This window comes from Chondrus crispus, genomic scaffold, assembly GCF_000350225.1.
Source record: "Chondrus crispus Stackhouse genomic scaffold, scaffold_87, whole genome shotgun sequence".
Lineage (NCBI taxonomy): Eukaryota > Rhodophyta > Florideophyceae > Gigartinales > Gigartinaceae > Chondrus > Chondrus crispus.
In genome coordinates, this window is record NW_005178788.1 from 103,009 (window position 1) to 120,433 (window position 17,425).

Below are 17,425 nucleotides of genomic sequence, written 5' to 3' on the forward strand. Positions count from 1 at the left end.
ACCTGTATTACGTGTACCTTCTGGAATACAGCAATGAACCAACTGGTATGAAAAAGGGAAACCGTGCACAGCCGGTTACAACTGTATAGTACATGCAGAAATTCTCCTGAACAGTACTACATAGAGCGCGACTATGCACATACAGTACAACACAAACCCACATGAAGATTTCTTAAATACCCAACAATTGGTGCGCCTGTGACGCAATTGTTCGTTGCCGGTCACATGCCCCGCGCTCGTGAACGACTCGCTCGAACGGCATTAGAAATATTCGGTATACTGTGCACAAGATTAGAACCGTTTGCATCTAATCGTTAGAGTTTTACATTGCAAACGTACACAATACAACCTCCCACTGTCTGCGGTACCGGAGACGGCGTGGAAGGACACTCTAGCACTGCATACGGCACGTATTTAAAAGACCCATAGTCTCGTGTCGACGAGAGAAATAAAGAGGAAACAGAACACTTATTCACCCCAGACTAGTCCTCTCGGAGGCACTCGCCCCGGGAAACGCCACAACAATCACCGAAATCCACTAGTCTACATGCCGTGCCGCACATGGAAGCACAAAGGCGTATAAGTACGTCAAGTGCACCTGGACGGAAAAGAGAATCGCTTTCTTTCGCAGCCATTGCAATGGCAATTGTATCGGAGGTCAAGGGTTTCATTGTATCTCTCTACTCGTGAGCTCATACGATCTGTAATCGCGCTCTTGACGCAATGAGCACTTCAGTCATGTTGCAGATGTCTGTTGCAAATGACTGCCCGTTTACAAGTTTGCGAGGTCACGCCTGCTCTACCCGCTACTACCGGAGACCAAACACACACACACACGAAGCCTCAGGAAGAGAAGCAAGAGGTTTAGACATGTACACGCCCACGCCATATAGTGCCTACTAGGCACTATACGGCGTAGTACGCCGCTGCGAGATATCACACGAGGTGGCTACCCGCATACCGGTCGAGCCATGAGACACGGAGTTTCACTTCAACACTGACGAGGCGGAATGCGATGTGAAGATTTAGTTTGTGCATGTCATGCTTGTTATCACTATCAACATATGTGGAGAATGGAACAAGCCAAGGCGTTACAAATTGCGTCACCTCCACAGCCACTTCCTAGTGCGATACGACACTCCTTTCGAGATGCGGCGACGACCTTGTCCCCTACGGGCTCGGATGTATCGGACTCACAACCGTCATGATACCAACCATACCACTCCTCATGCCAACGGCTACAGTCCCGCGCTTGAGGTTTAGAGCGACTGTATTCAATCCACTTCCAAACTCTGCCAGAGTGGTTATAGTACCATCGCCCTGTTCGACAAATGCTCTGCCCTTATCAATGCGGAATGCGTTCAAGGGCCATACGCTACCTTCACATTCATGAGCTTTCGTTTCGCAGCTTTTCTCTATGTCAGAGGCACCCGGCCTCACTTTCCAGAGGCAAACCGTTCTATCACGCGATACTGACCACATGTTTTGGCCGTCCGCACTCATCCACACGCTCGTTACTTCATCCGTGTGTTCGGTAATAGCGTCGCCGATTTGACGTCCCGTGTCAGCGTCCCATGCTCGCACCGCCTCGTCACGTGACCCCGACGCAACCCGTTTCCCGTCCCCGCTCATCGACACACTCGTCACCTCATCCGTGTGTCCGGTCATCGTGTCACCGATTTGACGTCCCGTCTCAGCGTCCCATACTCGCACCGTCTTGTCTTCTGACCCCGACGCAACCCGTTTCCCGTCCCCGCTCATCGACACACTCCTCACAAAAGCCGTGTGTCCGGTCATCGTGTCGCCGATTTGACGTCCCGTCTCAGCGTCCCATACTCGCACCGTCTTGTCAGCTGACCCCGACGCAACTCGTTTCCCGTCCCCGCTCATCGACACACTCGTCACCCAATCCGTGTGTCCGGTCATCGCGTCGCAGATTTGACGTCCCGTCTCAGCGTCCCATACTCGCACCGTCTTGTCATACGACCCCGACGCAACCCGTTCCTCGTTCCCGCTCATCGACACACTCGTCACATAACCCGTGTGTCCGGTCATCGTATCGCCGATTTGACCTCCGGTCTCAGCGTCCCATACTCGCACCCTCCTGTCGGCTGACCCCGACGCAACCCGTTTCCCGTCCCCGCTCATCGACACACTCGTCACCCAATCCGTGTGTCCGGTTATCGTGTCGCCGATTTGAACTCCCGTCTCAGAGTCCCACACTCGCACCGTCTCGTCATGTGACCCTGACGCAACTCGTTTCCCGTTTCCGCTCATGCACAAACTCACCACCGAATCTGTGTGTCCGGTCATCATGTCACCGATTTGACGTCCCGTCTCAGCGTCCCATACTCGCACCGTCTCGTCACGTGACCCCGACGCAACCCGTTTCCCGTCCCCGCTCATCGACACACTCCATACCGCATCCGTGTGTCCGGTCATCGTGTCGCCGATTTGACGTCCCGTCTCAGCATTCCATACTCGCACCGTCTTGTCACCTGACCCCGACGCAACCCGTTTCCCGTTCCCGCTCATCGACACACTCGTCACCTCATCCGTGTGTCCGGTCATCGTGTCGCCGATTTGAACTCCCGTCTCAGCGTCCCATACTCGCACCGTCTTGTCTTCTGACCCCGACGCAACCCGTTTCCCGTCCCCGCTCATCGACACCGCCCTCACCCAACCCGTGTGTCCGGTCATCGTGTCGCCGATTTGACGTCCCGTCTCAGCGTCCCATACTCGCACCGTCCCTTCAAATGACCCTGACGCAACCCGTTTCCCGTCACTGCTCATCACTACATCGCATATCCCAGAGGAATGGCCCTCGAAGGATAGAACAAGCTCGTTTTTCCTGGTGCACCAAGTAATCAAATCCCCGTTGTTGAATCCAATAACAGCACGGCTGCTGTCCTGGGAAATACAAGCGGCTGTGACGCGTGACGTGTCGTCATCACACATGTCAGCATTAGTACCGTTATCGGCACTGTCATTATCAAGAGATCGGCGAAAGCAAGAGCAGGCAGCCATCTTTTTGCTAAGCATCTTACCCACAGTCCTGATCCAGACGCATCTCTGTGTCGCATACCGTCCTTCTGCCGCTGTTTGACTCGTCCTAGCTGTTTGTGTTTCGCTTTCCGTCGGGTTCAGGGCCTCTTCGTCTTCTGATCCGAAAGGGCCACAAATAGTTTTGTCAAATGTCCCGTGCTTGGTACGCGTGAATACTTCCAACTCCCTTCCGCCGTACCACACGTACGCCAATCCAACGACCGCACCGTTAGAATCGAACATCACCTTCTTCACTTCTGAACCAGGCATGTCGAATGTCTCCGACAACCTCCCCGCAGCTGCAGCAACACATGGACGTATTGGGAGCAACCACGGTCTGGGCGCAAACCTCTCGATGTCCAACAAGAAACTCTCCACGCTCTTCATGTGCCGTTTGTGCATTGTCCTACTGTAAAGCTGAAAGCAAATACCGGCGACGCTCTCATCGCATGACGATGCACTCAGTCGCGCAGCTTGCATCACCAGAACTATTGCAGACAACCGCTCACTGCCAATCACTTCTGGGTTCTGACTAGCAACGTCCCTCAACTCTTCCACCGCTTCCACCAGTTGCCACACAGCTTTTCTTAGCAACACCTTGATTACCCACCTACTAGTATGAAGCAAGCAGCCCAGCTCTTTCATCAGCTCTGCCTTGACAAGCAGTCGACAAATATTCTCGAAAAAATATCCCTCCTCCGCCTCGCTAGCCTCGGGGCCCTGATCTTCAATAACTACTTCGACCACATCCCTCTCTTTCCGAAAGCTATCAACCAGCTTCCGACACCAGTGTTTGTCCCAGTTAGGGCCTTCTACCTGGCCTGCTTCGAAGACTGCGAAATCATGCGTAAGATCATGAAGACTTACCCCTTGGCTTTCCGTGTTCGCCAGATCTCGAATTTCAAGCAACCCCACACTGTTCATCTGCGTCGCATACTTTCCTGCGATGTCAACATCCACCCCCCATAGATCCCTCAACACTGCCAGAGGAATCACATCCTGTTTCTTCATGACACACAATGCGCGGTGCATATCGGCGAAAGACGGAGATCCTTCGCTGCCACTTGAGTCCAGAAACTGTAAAGACGAACGCAGCATTGCGTGGAGCGATTCATACCCGCCCCTTCCTTTCTGCGCGCCGATTGCCCCGCTCCCTTTACTCTCTTTGACCCTTTTCAGGTATCGCGTCCACACCTTCGATCTGTCCCCGGCACGAGCCCCTCTTGATTGTCTAACAGTGACTCCTGCAACATTCAGAGCCAGCGGTAGTCCTGCACACATGTCAAGAATCTCGCCAATCGCCTCTCTCGATATTGGATCTTCTGCTTCACCACGCGATGCCCCACTCGCATGAATCAGCATGTCGTACGCATTACGCCCGTCTCTCGGCTCAAACTTAACTTGCTCGCCCAGATCTGTTAGCGTCCGATCTCTTGTGGAGTACAAAACCCTGCTTGCTGGCTCACCCTTTCGCACCGCTGTGCTGGCAAGGCTGGAGAGTTTTAGTAGGATCCTCTCGTCATTGTTGTTGCGCGACCATACATCATCGAAGATGAACAAGCATCGACGATCTGCAAACCAACCTTGAACCCCTGTTAGCACCTCGTCCAACTCGGCCATATTCGACAGCTTGTCCCCTTCTTCACGTCCCCCAGACATGCGGACAGCATTGCAGAGTTGTTGCTTCAGCTCTGCTTCTCTTGCGTCTTGCCCTAGAGTTGAAAAATACACTCCGTCTGGAAAGCGCGTGACAATCTCTCTATCATGTGCAATTGCTCGTAGGGCACATGTTTTTCCGACGCCGGCTTGTCCAACTGCAGTGGCCCCTACATGCAAAGTTGTTCCGTTACTCAGAACAGCGGCCTTTAACCTTCTCTCTACCGTGTCAGGAACAATGCCGCCGCGGGCAGAATCCAAATCAACGAGCACTGTAGGAGAGTTGAATTCAACTGCGAAGCTGGGCCTGAACACGTCGCCTACCGGTCCATGTAAGCGTATCTCACCAACTACGCGCGATCCTTGTCTGCGTGTCTCTCCCACCACGTGCAATTCACTCCTTACGCTATCAATAGAAGCATAGAGCTTTTCGGCTTCTTTTTGGCGCTCCATTAAGACATCTCGATCTCCCATGGCTGATACCACGGCACGTAACTTACCCTTCGGATTCTTTATTTCGAAATTGAGTTTCTCGACCAACCCCGAAATAGAGCGCGAAACGGTTTGAATCTGTTTTTGCAACTCATTCTTGTGTATAGGCTCTAGGTCGTGAATGAGGATCCTCGCGACATCCCCCGTCAATTTCTGGAGCTCCAGATACTGTTCGAGAACATCTTTGGCCAAGCTTCCGTTGTTCTTGAAAGCATCGTGGGTATCCATGGCTAGGCGGACTAGCCTGACGACCTCCTCCACCGCGCCAACCAGTTCAAGGATACTCAAAGGATCCATGATTCCTGAAGACGGCTAGCTCTTGGACGAAATGGAAGCGTAGGGTGCCCGATAGGAGGCAATAGAAAGGAGATTGTGCGAGTAGACGCTTTTGCAGTTGTTGCTGCACGCGAGGGGGTGGATACAAGAGGAACGGATGTGTGTGCGTGCCGACGCGAAGGTGTTTGCAGCGATCCCTTTTGGGTGCCTCAAGTAAGCATAACGAAATGACAACGATTTGTGGTTTTCGTAGTCTTGAAGGTTGTGTGCGTTGGTGGGCAACGATGACTCTGCATCCAGCGCGACACATTTCCAATTCTCCAGGTCATACAGTAATTTTTTGGGGGCTGTGTTTTGTGATTTATGATTTTTTGAAGTTCTGCTCTTTTTGTTGGCCCGTATATCGAAGTGTCAAAAATCTCACTGGGTCGTTGATACTGTGCAAGCTGGAATCTAACGCTGTAGGGCGTGTCCCTGCCTTATCGCGCTGTTTGCGGTCGACCGCAAACAGCGCGATAAGGCAGCGACATTTCCATCGAAATGCGCTTCGGGCGCGTTGACGATAACACAGTCCTCATCCTGCATTAAAAAAGTGCACTATAACATTTATGACCTGTGATTGTTACGGCACTGTGGCGGCTAGTCCCAGGAGGCCTTCCACGTGATTATGAGGGATACGCCGAAAGAACCAATCATTATCAATAAAAATCAATCCACAATCGGATACGTTCCGAACAATACAAAATTCACAGCTGTTCTACAGCAAAGAACAACACCAGCACAGTTATGTGGTAACTTCAAGAGATACGCGTGATTGCGCAGCGCAAATTCACACCATTCCTGACCGAGGCTTTTCCGTAGTGCCCAAGTCTTTCGGCAACACATGAACCCCCTTCGCCTGCTCCAGAAGCGACAGACCCCATCTACCTCTGCCTGCACGTTCCTTCTGCCTGCACGTTCCGTCCACCTGCTCTTTTCCGCCGCCCTCCCCTTCTTCCGTCTTCCCCTTTCCTCCGTCTCCCCCTTTCCTCCACCTCACAGCGCATCTTTCACTCAACTATGCAGAAATTCTCTTCTGCTGATGCCACCAACGCTCTCGAAATTCTTGCCGATGCAGCCGTGGAGCGGCAAAATGAGCTCGAACACTTCTCCGGTCAACCTGATCTCTCCGACACCGATGAATAGAACAATTCCGAGAGCCCAATTTTCGATCGCTTCTACAAACGTAGGGGAGGGAGGGCCATCTTCAGTATGATAAATTTTTACCTGACCGAGTTTCAGATCATCTGTACCAATTGCAGGGAATTCATCATCACGAACTACAACTGTGGACGGGGGCGGAAATCACCGCATTCAGGAAAAGACGTCTTGTTCATGACGTTGACCACCATGAAGCACGGTGGACAGTGGGATATGATGGCAAAGATGTTTTCTTTGAAGGACCCAACTTTCGAGGGGCTGAATATGCGCTTCATCAACATACTCTCTCGGCATGTGTATGACACAATAGTCGAGACCAACGCTGAGATCTACTCCATGACTGAAATGATCAAGGAGAAGTTCCTTTTCAAGCACTTCTGTTTCGCCCGCTACGCTACGGATGTCACCTTCCAAATGTGTAATAGGCCTAGTAGAAACATGCAGGAGGGGAAGAAATATTTCTCCGGGAACACAAACCCTATGGCGACAAGACAGAGGCATCCGTTCTCCCAAATGGGCTTTCTCTCGGGTGTAGAGAGCATTTCCCAGGGTCAGTATCCGACCTCGAAATGTTTAAGGAAAACAAGGATTTTCATAAGGCGAATTTGAAGAAGGAGAGAAGTGAGAGGGAGGTGACAGATTTCGGAGTTTTAGCAGGCGATTGTCTAACGCAGTGGGCATTGTTGGCGGATAAGGGGTACAAAGACGGGACAGAGATTTGTTCGCCTCATCAGCACGAAGAAAAAACTACCGAACTCCGTTCTTTTTGTGGATGACGAGCGGTTCAATAGAAACATTTCATCAGATAGGATAATAGTTGAAAACTACTTCCGCAAGGCTTGTGGATTGTGGAACTTTGTCTCTAGCAAACGGAAGTAGGCGGAGGGAAGCAATGATACTGTTTTTCGGTTTTGCGCTGCGTTCACTAACCTCCATATTAATTGGCATCCTCTGCGACAGAAAGATCTCGATCGCTATCAACGTATCAGAAACCGCCAGATGCACATTGGTGTGCAACATGTCGAGCGCCGACGACAATCCCAGGATCGCTACCGGCGTAGGCGCGCGAGGAGAATTTCATTGCAGATGCACAACGCGAGATTCCCGGATCGCGACTCGGATGCAGATATTTGAGTCAATGACTGCGGTGTCATGGATTCTTTGCGTATCGAATTATTTCAATTAGGAAAAATAAATGGCTACCAATTTTGCTCCCTGATGTCTCCGTTTGTAGTCGCGCCCTGGACTTCTCAGTCTCTACTGATGTCAATCTAACAACAATCAACTCTCCCGTGTTTGCGTAGTTTGCGAGTCTTTGCAAGAAAGACAACGTGCTGCGAAAGACGATACGTAGTACACACGTTACTTAATATCTACTAAACCCGGTTAACTCACATAGAACAGCCCTGAGGGATGTTCTGTGTACGGAGCCACCTCCGAATAAGAGTGCCGTTCGTATAGGACAACAATATCCATACACATAGATTTATCACTACGGAAGGTGTGATTATCATAACTCTATCCTTAAAAATCGCTGATTCTCGTTTGATGGAACTCCTCATGCGCTCGATGTCTCAATCTATGTCGTGCCTTTTCCATCCTCCGTGGAACCCCCTTCCCCCGAGATGTCATAACTGCTCATAATGACATGTGCAGAAGCCAAAATGCGCAACTGCTCACGAAGAGGAAGCAAGAACACTTCCTCATCGCCGTCTTCTTCTGTTTTAATCGAAAGTTCTTCAGGTCCGGGTATAAAAGCAACCAGATCGCGGTCGGTGATTGAGTCTGTGGAGTACATTTCTGATTCTCTGTGGAGAAGGTATTATATTCGCACTCGCTCCCTCCTATCTTGTACAACTTGATCAATTTCGTTTTCTAGTTCGCAACGATCACGATGCATCAGCATGTTACTATTCGCATCACCATCCTCACCTAGGATTTTAGTGTGACACCAGCAGCTTCGAATAACTCCACTATACATTTCTTCCCATGTTGTATCCAACGCATACCTTGTAGCGCATCAACGTTGTATATTGTCCTCTTTCCCATATCAATAAAAGCAAGAGCTCTGCCCATTTTAATCTCCAGTAGCGTAACTTTGAAGCGGAGAAAATTTCAGACTCGCATATCTGTATAAGAGATTGTGGTATAAACCCGAGCCACTGTTGTACCCTTTTTCGCGCTACTCGTGTACACGTGTATCTAGATAACTCAAGTACCCCGACGTACACTACGAAGCCCATTTACACCAGCCTTGCTCGCTTTCGACACGCGCACACGTGGCCCTACTACCGCGCTTGTACACGTGTGTACTATGACGCGGCCTCGTGAGCTCTAGCCGTTACATCTCGACCGCGATCTAGTACAGTATATAGTGTCGTTAGCGCTTGCGCCGGGTGGGTTTGGGGACAAGCAACCAAGGACCAAGGACGCGACCCTCGTTCTTGGTTTTGCGCGGAACACTCGACTAACTTCTTCTCGTTCACGCTCTCTCGTTCTTCTCGCTCGCGCCCTAGGACTCTCGTGGCCACGACGCGTGTTGCCTCCCCGCTCGCGCGCACGGTTCGCTGGCCGTGTGTTAGCCTCGCTGGGTCGAGAGCACCGCGTCGTTCGCTTCTAGTTTCCGTGGTTCGCGAGCACACCCGGGTTCTACAGTCGCCCGAAAGCCTCTACCACTTCCCCCTAGCTACTTAGTACACGACCCCACGAACGACCCTTGTTTTAGCACGTGACCACGTTTCGCGTTCTACTACACCGGTCTCCCGACCTAGAAGTGTACTTCCCTTTCGCTTTTCACGATTTCCTTCCTTCTCCTTCCGTAGCAGTCTTCCCCCTCACTTCGTCCTTCCCCCGAGATGTCACCCGAGACCCGATCTGCCGCACGATCGGCACCGCCCGCGATGCAACGAGAAGCGCTCGAAACAGCGAGCAATCCACACGGGAACACGTCTACATGCGCGCCCGTTGACACGTTGGCGAGCTTCGAGATTCGCGATGATCTACGTGCAATGCTCGAGGGCACCATGGAATAGCCCGACGTCCTGCCGCTCATGTACCCCGATTTTCGTGAGCGCCCCAATTCGCTTGCATCAGGAGTTCCCGATCGAAGTGAGCGAGAATCTCGTCTCAAGTCTACGCCGGAAAATCCCACCGGAAATCAAGACCTACTTCTATCCGTCCGCATAGAGCTATGCGAGGTACTTGAAAGCCTGGAGGCTCCACGTGAAAATTCTCAGGATCTACACATTCAAGTTACAAGGAATGCCAACGAAGTCCGAGAAATCAGGACCTTACTCGCGGCCATCATGTCCGAAAACACGATTATTCGTAACCACCTGCGAATTCTCGAGTCCTCGAGAATGCATGTTCGAGAAGAACCCGTCCCCCCGTCTCCTAATCATAATTCCCCGAATCATGTACAAGAACAAGATCGGCAGTCTCAAGCTCAACCTGGCCGTGGTGCCAATGAACCTCCCGTCTCGCGCACTCTAGAGGAGTTCTTCCGCGGAGTCGGCGGCCCAACGAATCCAGAACACTCGATAGGAGCCCCTCAAGATGCCGTGACTGCGAGACTACACTCGTGACGGGCGCCTGCGCGGTCACTGGTGACTACTTGTGAGGCTCCAATGCCCTTGATGCACGACCACTTGGGTCCGTCGCAAGACATGGGCAAGACTCTCGAAGGCCCGTACTGTCCTGGGATCGCCCCACAACGGACCCTACTAGCCCCATTCACGGTTGTGGTGTCCTACAGGCATTACCGGTTACGAGATACACGAACTACTCTTCACGTGACAGAGAGCGAGAGTGCCTACCGCGTAAAACGCAGATTCGACGAGCTATTCCCGTCATTACAGCCATTCGACGGCACGAACCCTATCAAGCCCTTGCAGTTCCTCGCTTCGATTCATGAAGGTTTCGATGACCTACACATTCCCGAAGGCCTAGCCTCTGTCATTATTTTGTATTATCTCATGAGTTCCGCAAAGATATGTACACGAATCAAGTCTCTCCCGGAGTTCGCTCCTCGAATTCAGCTCTAGCTGGTTCGTGGCCGTTCGTGGTACACGCCCTAATCAAGCGTTATTTGCCCGATGACGTGCTACGACGCGCTTACGAGAAGGTCACTGCCGCGAGACAGAAGCCTGAAGAAGACGAGAGCAAGTTTGCCGATCGTTTAATTGCAGCTGCACGAGATTGTTGCAATGTATTCGAGGGCCGCGAACTAGTGAATTACTACATTCGTGGACTGCTCCCTTCGACTCGTGATGCTGTGACCGAGGCAGAAAGGTAGCTACCCGTGAATGAACAAGGCGATATAATTGTGTAGCATAATCGCGAGGACGTTATTTAGTCGCGCGGGGTGGCTACTGTACACTCACGACACGTTTTACAGCGCGTGCGCGCGCGGCTGTAAGTACGCGCTGCTGCTCGCTGTGCACGTGTACAGCGGGACGATCCGGAGTAAGGCGCGCGAACTTACCGTGTAAGCCCCTAGATAGATACTGTAGTATGTTATGATAGATTATTTACTTGTATATTAAATGAAAGAGCGACCGGCGGCGGGGGGAGGAGAAGGACAAGCGCGGGCTTGGTACCAGATCCTCCGCCGCAGGTCTAACCCCGTCCGCTTATTCTAAACGCGTTCTCTTAACGCGAGCGCGTTAACCAAGAACTAACGCGGGTAGCGGTCGCGACACGTGGGCGAGCGAGCCGGATCCGCCTGCGCCCGTCGGCGGTAGAACGCTAACTAGCGCCGCCCCGGGGCGTCGAGCGCGTAGATCCGCTCTAACGCGTACGCGTTCGCGTCCGCTCCCCACTGCTCTACCACGCTACCACCGCCCGCGTACGTTCCGGTGTTTGTGTGTTTTCTTTCTCGCGTTAACACAGGCCTTACGCGAACCTAGCTAAACCCCTACCGCGACCGGGGGTTTATGCTACAGGAAAGCTCACGCTGCACGCGCCCGCCTTGCGCGCGCACATGCGTGAGGGCTGCGACCTGGGCGTGGTCCGCGTGCTCTCGCACGTGAGATGAGTAGACACGGCCCTGGATACGCCTACCGGCGAGCGGTGAGATCTGTGCTGGATGACTGCAATGAAGCAGGACCCGTTCCTCTTCCTGCCGTGACTGGAGTATGACAAGGGCATGGCCGTGGACCAGGTTTTTGTGTACGATAACGGTGCCGCAGAAGATCTGTGGGATGTGCTTCATGGGCGGGAGGGTTTTGAGCAGGCTGTGTGGTGGCCGTGGCCGCGCAATCAGATGCAGAGGAACAACCACTTTCTCCTCGCGAGTGCTAACAGCTGTTGCTACGTCGCTGTTTTTGACGCCGATGAGTTTGTCATGGTCGGCGGCCAGCCCGGGAGGAAGGGCGGCTTGATGCGCTACGTAATACTCAACGACGCGCACGGGTACTGTAGTATAACGACGGACGCGCGCAAGGGGAGATTATTAACAGTGCGGCCGTGCACGGTGGACACGTGGGCGGGTGTGCCCACGTGTAGGGAGCGCGCGCGTGCCGAGCGGTCGTAATCTGGCGTACGTGTACAGTAGTGCACGTGTCGGCCAAGCGGTAGTCTGCCAGTATTACGCGTGTACGCTAGCACACGTGGCATCCGTGCGGTAGTCTGTAAGCAGCGCGTGTGTACAGTAGTACACACGTGTAGCTGCAGCGTCCGCGCGGTAATTAGGAATTGAGGCGCTAGTTTTTTAATGGCGTACAGTACCTGGTACGCACTAGGCGGCAGGTACTGTATAGTGGGACAGGTGTCCGAGGCGTCCCTCTGAGGGGTTAAGACCTGACACCCGTCCCTACCAGTAAACTGGGGCAAGCTCGCCCCCGTCCCTTTCGCGCCTACGTACGTCCGTTTTCGGTTGTCTGTCGCGCGCGCTGGCTTCTAACCCGTTACCGGTCCCTCCCGTTCACGCACAACGGGGCGACTGCGCGTAACCGGCCAGTGAGCCACTCCCTTTTCGCGAGCTCGTCCGATCGGTTCAATTAGCACGTGGCGTCCACGCCGCGTGCTCCCTCGCTATAGCCTCCGCCTCTCACCCAACCCAGGGCGGAGAGGAGTTATCCCACGTTTTGGTACTCTTGTGGAGGGAAATATCTCTTGAGGTTGAGCCGCACGCGTAGTCGCTCGATCGTTCGCAGAACCGTACGGACGGAAAAGGTTGAGAAATCACCGCGTCGATCGCGAAGCGTATTCGACGATGAACTGACCGGAAGAAGGGGGAGACTCCGCCTCCGGGCGTCTGAGCACCCGCGGTGGCAGTGGCGCACCGCGCCCCCGGGTGGAGAACCCCGAAGCCCTGCTGCGACCACCACCGCGACTGGGCCGCACGCGAGCGTCCCCATCGGATGTTACGCCGGCCGTGTCGGCAGGCACTGAGAATCGCGTCCAATGGATGGTCGACGCGATTCAGCCGCGCATCCAGGCCTGGGTCGAGGAGTTCCTCGGTACAGAACTCCCCCAGGTAGCGCGCGTATGCCTCGACCGAACGGTGCCCGCGCTCGTGGACGCGCACATACGCAGCGCGATACCACCGCTTTTGGACGAACTTCTACCCGCTCAAGTCCAATGCGAGGTGGTGACCGCGCTCACCACTGTGGATGAAGAATCCCCGTCCGGTACGGCTCTAAAGGGAGCGATCAGCTCCGCCGTGGCCAATCGTCTGGCCACGACCTTTCCCGCCGAAGCAGGAGTCGACGGGCACGCGCAGCGCGACTCAACCGCTTCGGACTCTACGCTAACGCACGCTGAACCGATCGGCGCCGCACCCGGGATCGGTATAATGGCCCCTCACCCGGAGGGTAGGACCATTTACCTCCCACCAATTTATGGTGCTACAAGAGGGCCCACAGAAAATGGCCCTCCCGTACTCGCCGATACGGCTGGCCCCCGCGGGACAGAAAACCGCCTGGGGCGCTTCGCGACAGAAAAGCGACAGCCGTATCGGTCGAGCAGAAGAAGCGCACCCGGCGCTCAAGGCTACACCTCGGAGGGTACAGAAAACCCCTCCGAAGAAGAAGACACAAGACGTCGCCACAGGGCGACGCGCAAGAACCGCGACGGACGCTACGCGCGATACCGCGATGCCGGAGGGGTCGGTTACCCCTCCGATGATAACCGCGAACGACGCTATGCGCGATACCGCGATGCCGGAGGAGGTGGATACCCCTCCGATGACGAGGACGCCGAGTCGAACGGATCGCGCAGAAGCGACCGCAGAGGCCGCAATGCGCGCGACCGACGTCGGTTCCGGCGAGGAGACTCCGATCCGGAGGGCTACAGTAGCCCCGGCGGAGAAGGACACCGCCATCGCAGGGGCAGAGACCGCCGGTCTGCCCCGAGGCGGGATCCGAAACGGTTGCCGGTGATCAGGCCGCTGCACGACCTGTTCACCAAGGCCGTCGACTACCGCACGTATAGGCTGGAAAATCGCAGCGCGCGCTACGACGCGAGTACCGCGCGGCGAGTTAACCGATATCGGAAGAAGTTGGACGTCCAGCTGGAAACCCACACGTTCGGTGGTCAAGATCCAATCGCGTTGCTAGGGTTTCTCGCACGCTTCAAGATGGCCTGCGACCACAATGGGGTCAGCGAAGGCGCGGCCGTATGGTGTTTCCAGTTCTATTTGACTGGGCAGGCTCACGCCTTGCTCCAGTCCAGGCTACACGGGAACACCATGGCGGTCGATGCGGAGCAGCGCGATATGCTCGAAACCTACGCAGAAGTTGTTAACTTTTTATTACGCACGTACGCGACTGACGAAGTTATTTCCGAAGCGGTCGGTGATGTCACCTCCTTCCGTCAGAGCTCTAATATGACGGAGGAGGTGTACGGTAACCAGTTGTGGGACAAGGCGTTGCGCTGCGAAACCGTATTTTCGGACAAGCGCTTGAAGTCCCTTTTCGTTGAGGGACTTCTGCCAGCGACGTGCGCGCAGGTGCGGAATTATCTCGCGACGCATCCAGGCGTGGACTACCAAGCGGTGGCACGCTACGCGCAAGCGATAGGCGAGACGCAAAGGTCGGCTCGAAGACATGCGACCTCGTTCGCGTCGCCTCAAGCACCGTCCGATTCGGTGAGAAGATTCACGCGCAACGCGCGGACAAGGCCCGTGCTGTCTGTTGAGTCCCTATCTGAACTCCCGACAGCGCGCGGAACCGAAACGGGGGAGATACTGGCAGTGACGGACCAGTCGGCGACGCCGAGCTCGCTCAGCTCGCCGCCGACTAGCTACCATCCGTCACCTGCCTCGTCCCCGGCGGGCGCACCGATGGCGCCCGCCCAACACGGTGACGCGCGCGCACATCCGTACGGAAGACCAGTACAGAACCAGCGGGTCCGGTTCTTCAACCAAGGATTACCTGGACCCCCGCCGTGTCGGTTCTGTCTGGACCTGACCCAACGACAGGAGCAATGTTCTGTGGTGGCGGATAGCGCGCTGCGTTCGAAGCTTTTGCAGGCCCGCGAGGCCAATTATCAAAAGCTTCGGATTCGTCAAGGTCTCCGCCCAGGTTCGCCGTTCGAGCGTCAACCGCCGACAGCGTGGCGAAATTTGCGTGCGCAAGCTCCCACGGGCATCAACGTGGTCGAGCCGCACGAGACCGTCCAATCGGAAGAACCCGCGCTACCGCTGACGGACGAGGGACCCGAGAACCTTGGGTTGACGGGGGAAGCCGGGGAGGACGCGTAGAGGCGTCGACGATCCTCCCCGTGCCAAGCCTCAATAAACAAGGCACCCCGTCGACCGCTTCGGTACGCGCGCAATGGCAGAGCCGAACGGACGAAGCGGCAATTTGCTTCTTCAAGAAGCAAAATTATAAGGTCACCGCAACGGTCGGACAACGACGCGCGATGATGCGCGCCATCACGCCGGTTCTAGATTCGGGCGCCGGCCCGAATCTAATCCACCTACGCTGTGTGGCAGAACTGTGGCGCGCTGCCATCCAGTCCGCGCGGAGCCCGCCGCTCATCGACGCTTCCAATAGGTCGATGAAGGCCCTCGGCGAGCTCAAGCTGTACGTCCGGATTGGTGAGTTCGTCGCGCGCGTACCGTTCTTGGTCGTCACCAACCTTGCGGTGGACTGTATCCTCGGAACTACGTTCCTGGATCGCCACGTGAAGGCGATCTTGCCACCGCAGAGGAAGGTGCTTTTCCATCATGCGCCGTCCGTAGCGCTGACCGGAGTCACTCCCTCGAGGCACGACCGCAAGATGGCCTCGAGGGGACCGTCGCAGCAGCTCCCACAGGAGGAAAATTCGGCCGACCGGAAGCGCGCGCAGTTCCCGACGAACGTACCGTCACGGAAAATTCGCGTGGTCAAGGGGGTCACGATACCCCCCGATGACCTAAGCGATGGTACGCGTCGCAACACCGGTTGGGGGGCTTTGTTTCCTGCAAAACTACCCCAAAACGGCGCATAAGAATTTATGCCTGATGGCCCAGGGGGTCATGGACCTCTTCCCGGGCGAGCCGTTTACGGTGCTTGTCAGCAACTTCGGAAACCGCGCGGTCCACGTCCCCAAGCATACCGTTGTTGGTCTCGCGTTGCCATCCCCCACACACATCCTGACACTTGGCGTGCCGGTCCCCGGAGAGGCCGACGCTAAGGAAGGGGGAGGGAACAAAAATAATTCCTCGACCGCCACGGAGTAACAGGCGCGACACGAACAACCAGTTACGGACGATGGCAGAAGACAATGCCCCACCGCTGCGGACAAAGGCAGGATTAATTCCTCACCCGCGGGGGAATGTGCGCGACGAGAAGGACCCGTTACGGACGATGGCAGAATTAAATCCACCACCGCTACGGGAGGAGGGGCGCGACTCGAAGAACCGGAAACGGACGACGCCCACAGTGGCAATCCCGCTAACGCGGATGAGCGGACCGATACGGACGCGGAGGAGACCCGCTCGTGGGAAGAAGACGTCCATATTGGTGCAGAAGACAGTACCGTCCAGTCGGAAATTATAGAAATGCTGTCCGAGTTCAAGGACATGTGGTCCGGCCACTTGGGTAAGATCGATGCTACGAAGCATCGCATCGAGCTGAAGCCCGGTGCGAAGCCGATCTACCAAGCACCCTACCGAGCCGGACCCATCGCGCGCGAGAAGAAGAAGAAGGAAATCGACCGCATGCTGCGCGCGGGAGTCATCGAACCGACATCGGCCGAGTGGGCGAGCCCCGTGGTCTTCGTCCCTAAAAAGAACGGGACCATGCGGTTCTGCGTGGACTATCGCAAGCTAAACGCCGTTACGGTTCGCGACTCCTACCCACTATCGTGCATGGACGAATGTATCGACTCGCTCGGCGATGCCACTGTCTTTACCACGCTAGACTGTAATAGCGAGTATTTGCAGGTGTTGATCGCCGAGGAGTACCGCGATAAAACAACGTTTGCGTCGCACTCGGGCCTCAACCGCTTTCTACGCATGCCGTTCAGTCTCAAAAACGCGCCCGCGACATTTCAACGAGCGGTCGACATCATCCTGTCCCGCCTGAAATGGGAGACCGCGTTGGTCTACCTCGATGACGTCATCGTCTACTCGCGAACCGTTACGGAACATATGGCGCACGTGCGCGAGGTACTAGGGCTCCTACATACCGCGGGCGTGTCGCTAAAATTGGTGAAGTGCGCGTTTTTCGACACCTCCGTAACCTATCTCGGGCACGCCATCCGTCCGGGACGGTTGGAGGTGGAGCGACGCAACGTCATCGCGATCGAGCGCGCGCGCGCGCCTACG

The 17,425-nt window shown here is 55.0% G+C and overlaps 1 protein-coding gene; it reads right to left on the bottom strand.

Moving 5' to 3' along the window:
* Positions 1 to 977: 977 nt before the first annotated feature.
* CHC_T00008815001 (WD40-repeat containing protein) lies at positions 978 to 5,421 on the bottom strand. XM_005711613.1 is given in 2 exon segments: positions 978 to 1,170; positions 1,171 to 5,421. The coding sequence occupies 1 exon segment, from the start codon at positions 5,419 to 5,421 to the stop codon at positions 1,171 to 1,173; it is 4,251 nt and encodes a 1,416-aa protein (XP_005711670.1). The 3' UTR covers positions 978 to 1,170.
* Between the last annotated feature and the right edge of the window lie 12,004 nt (positions 5,422 to 17,425).

Coding starts and splice junctions, on each gene's coding strand:
- CHC_T00008815001 (XM_005711613.1), bottom strand. CDS start 5,421: ATGGATACCCACGATGCTTTCAAGAACAACGGAAGCTTGGCCAAAGAT.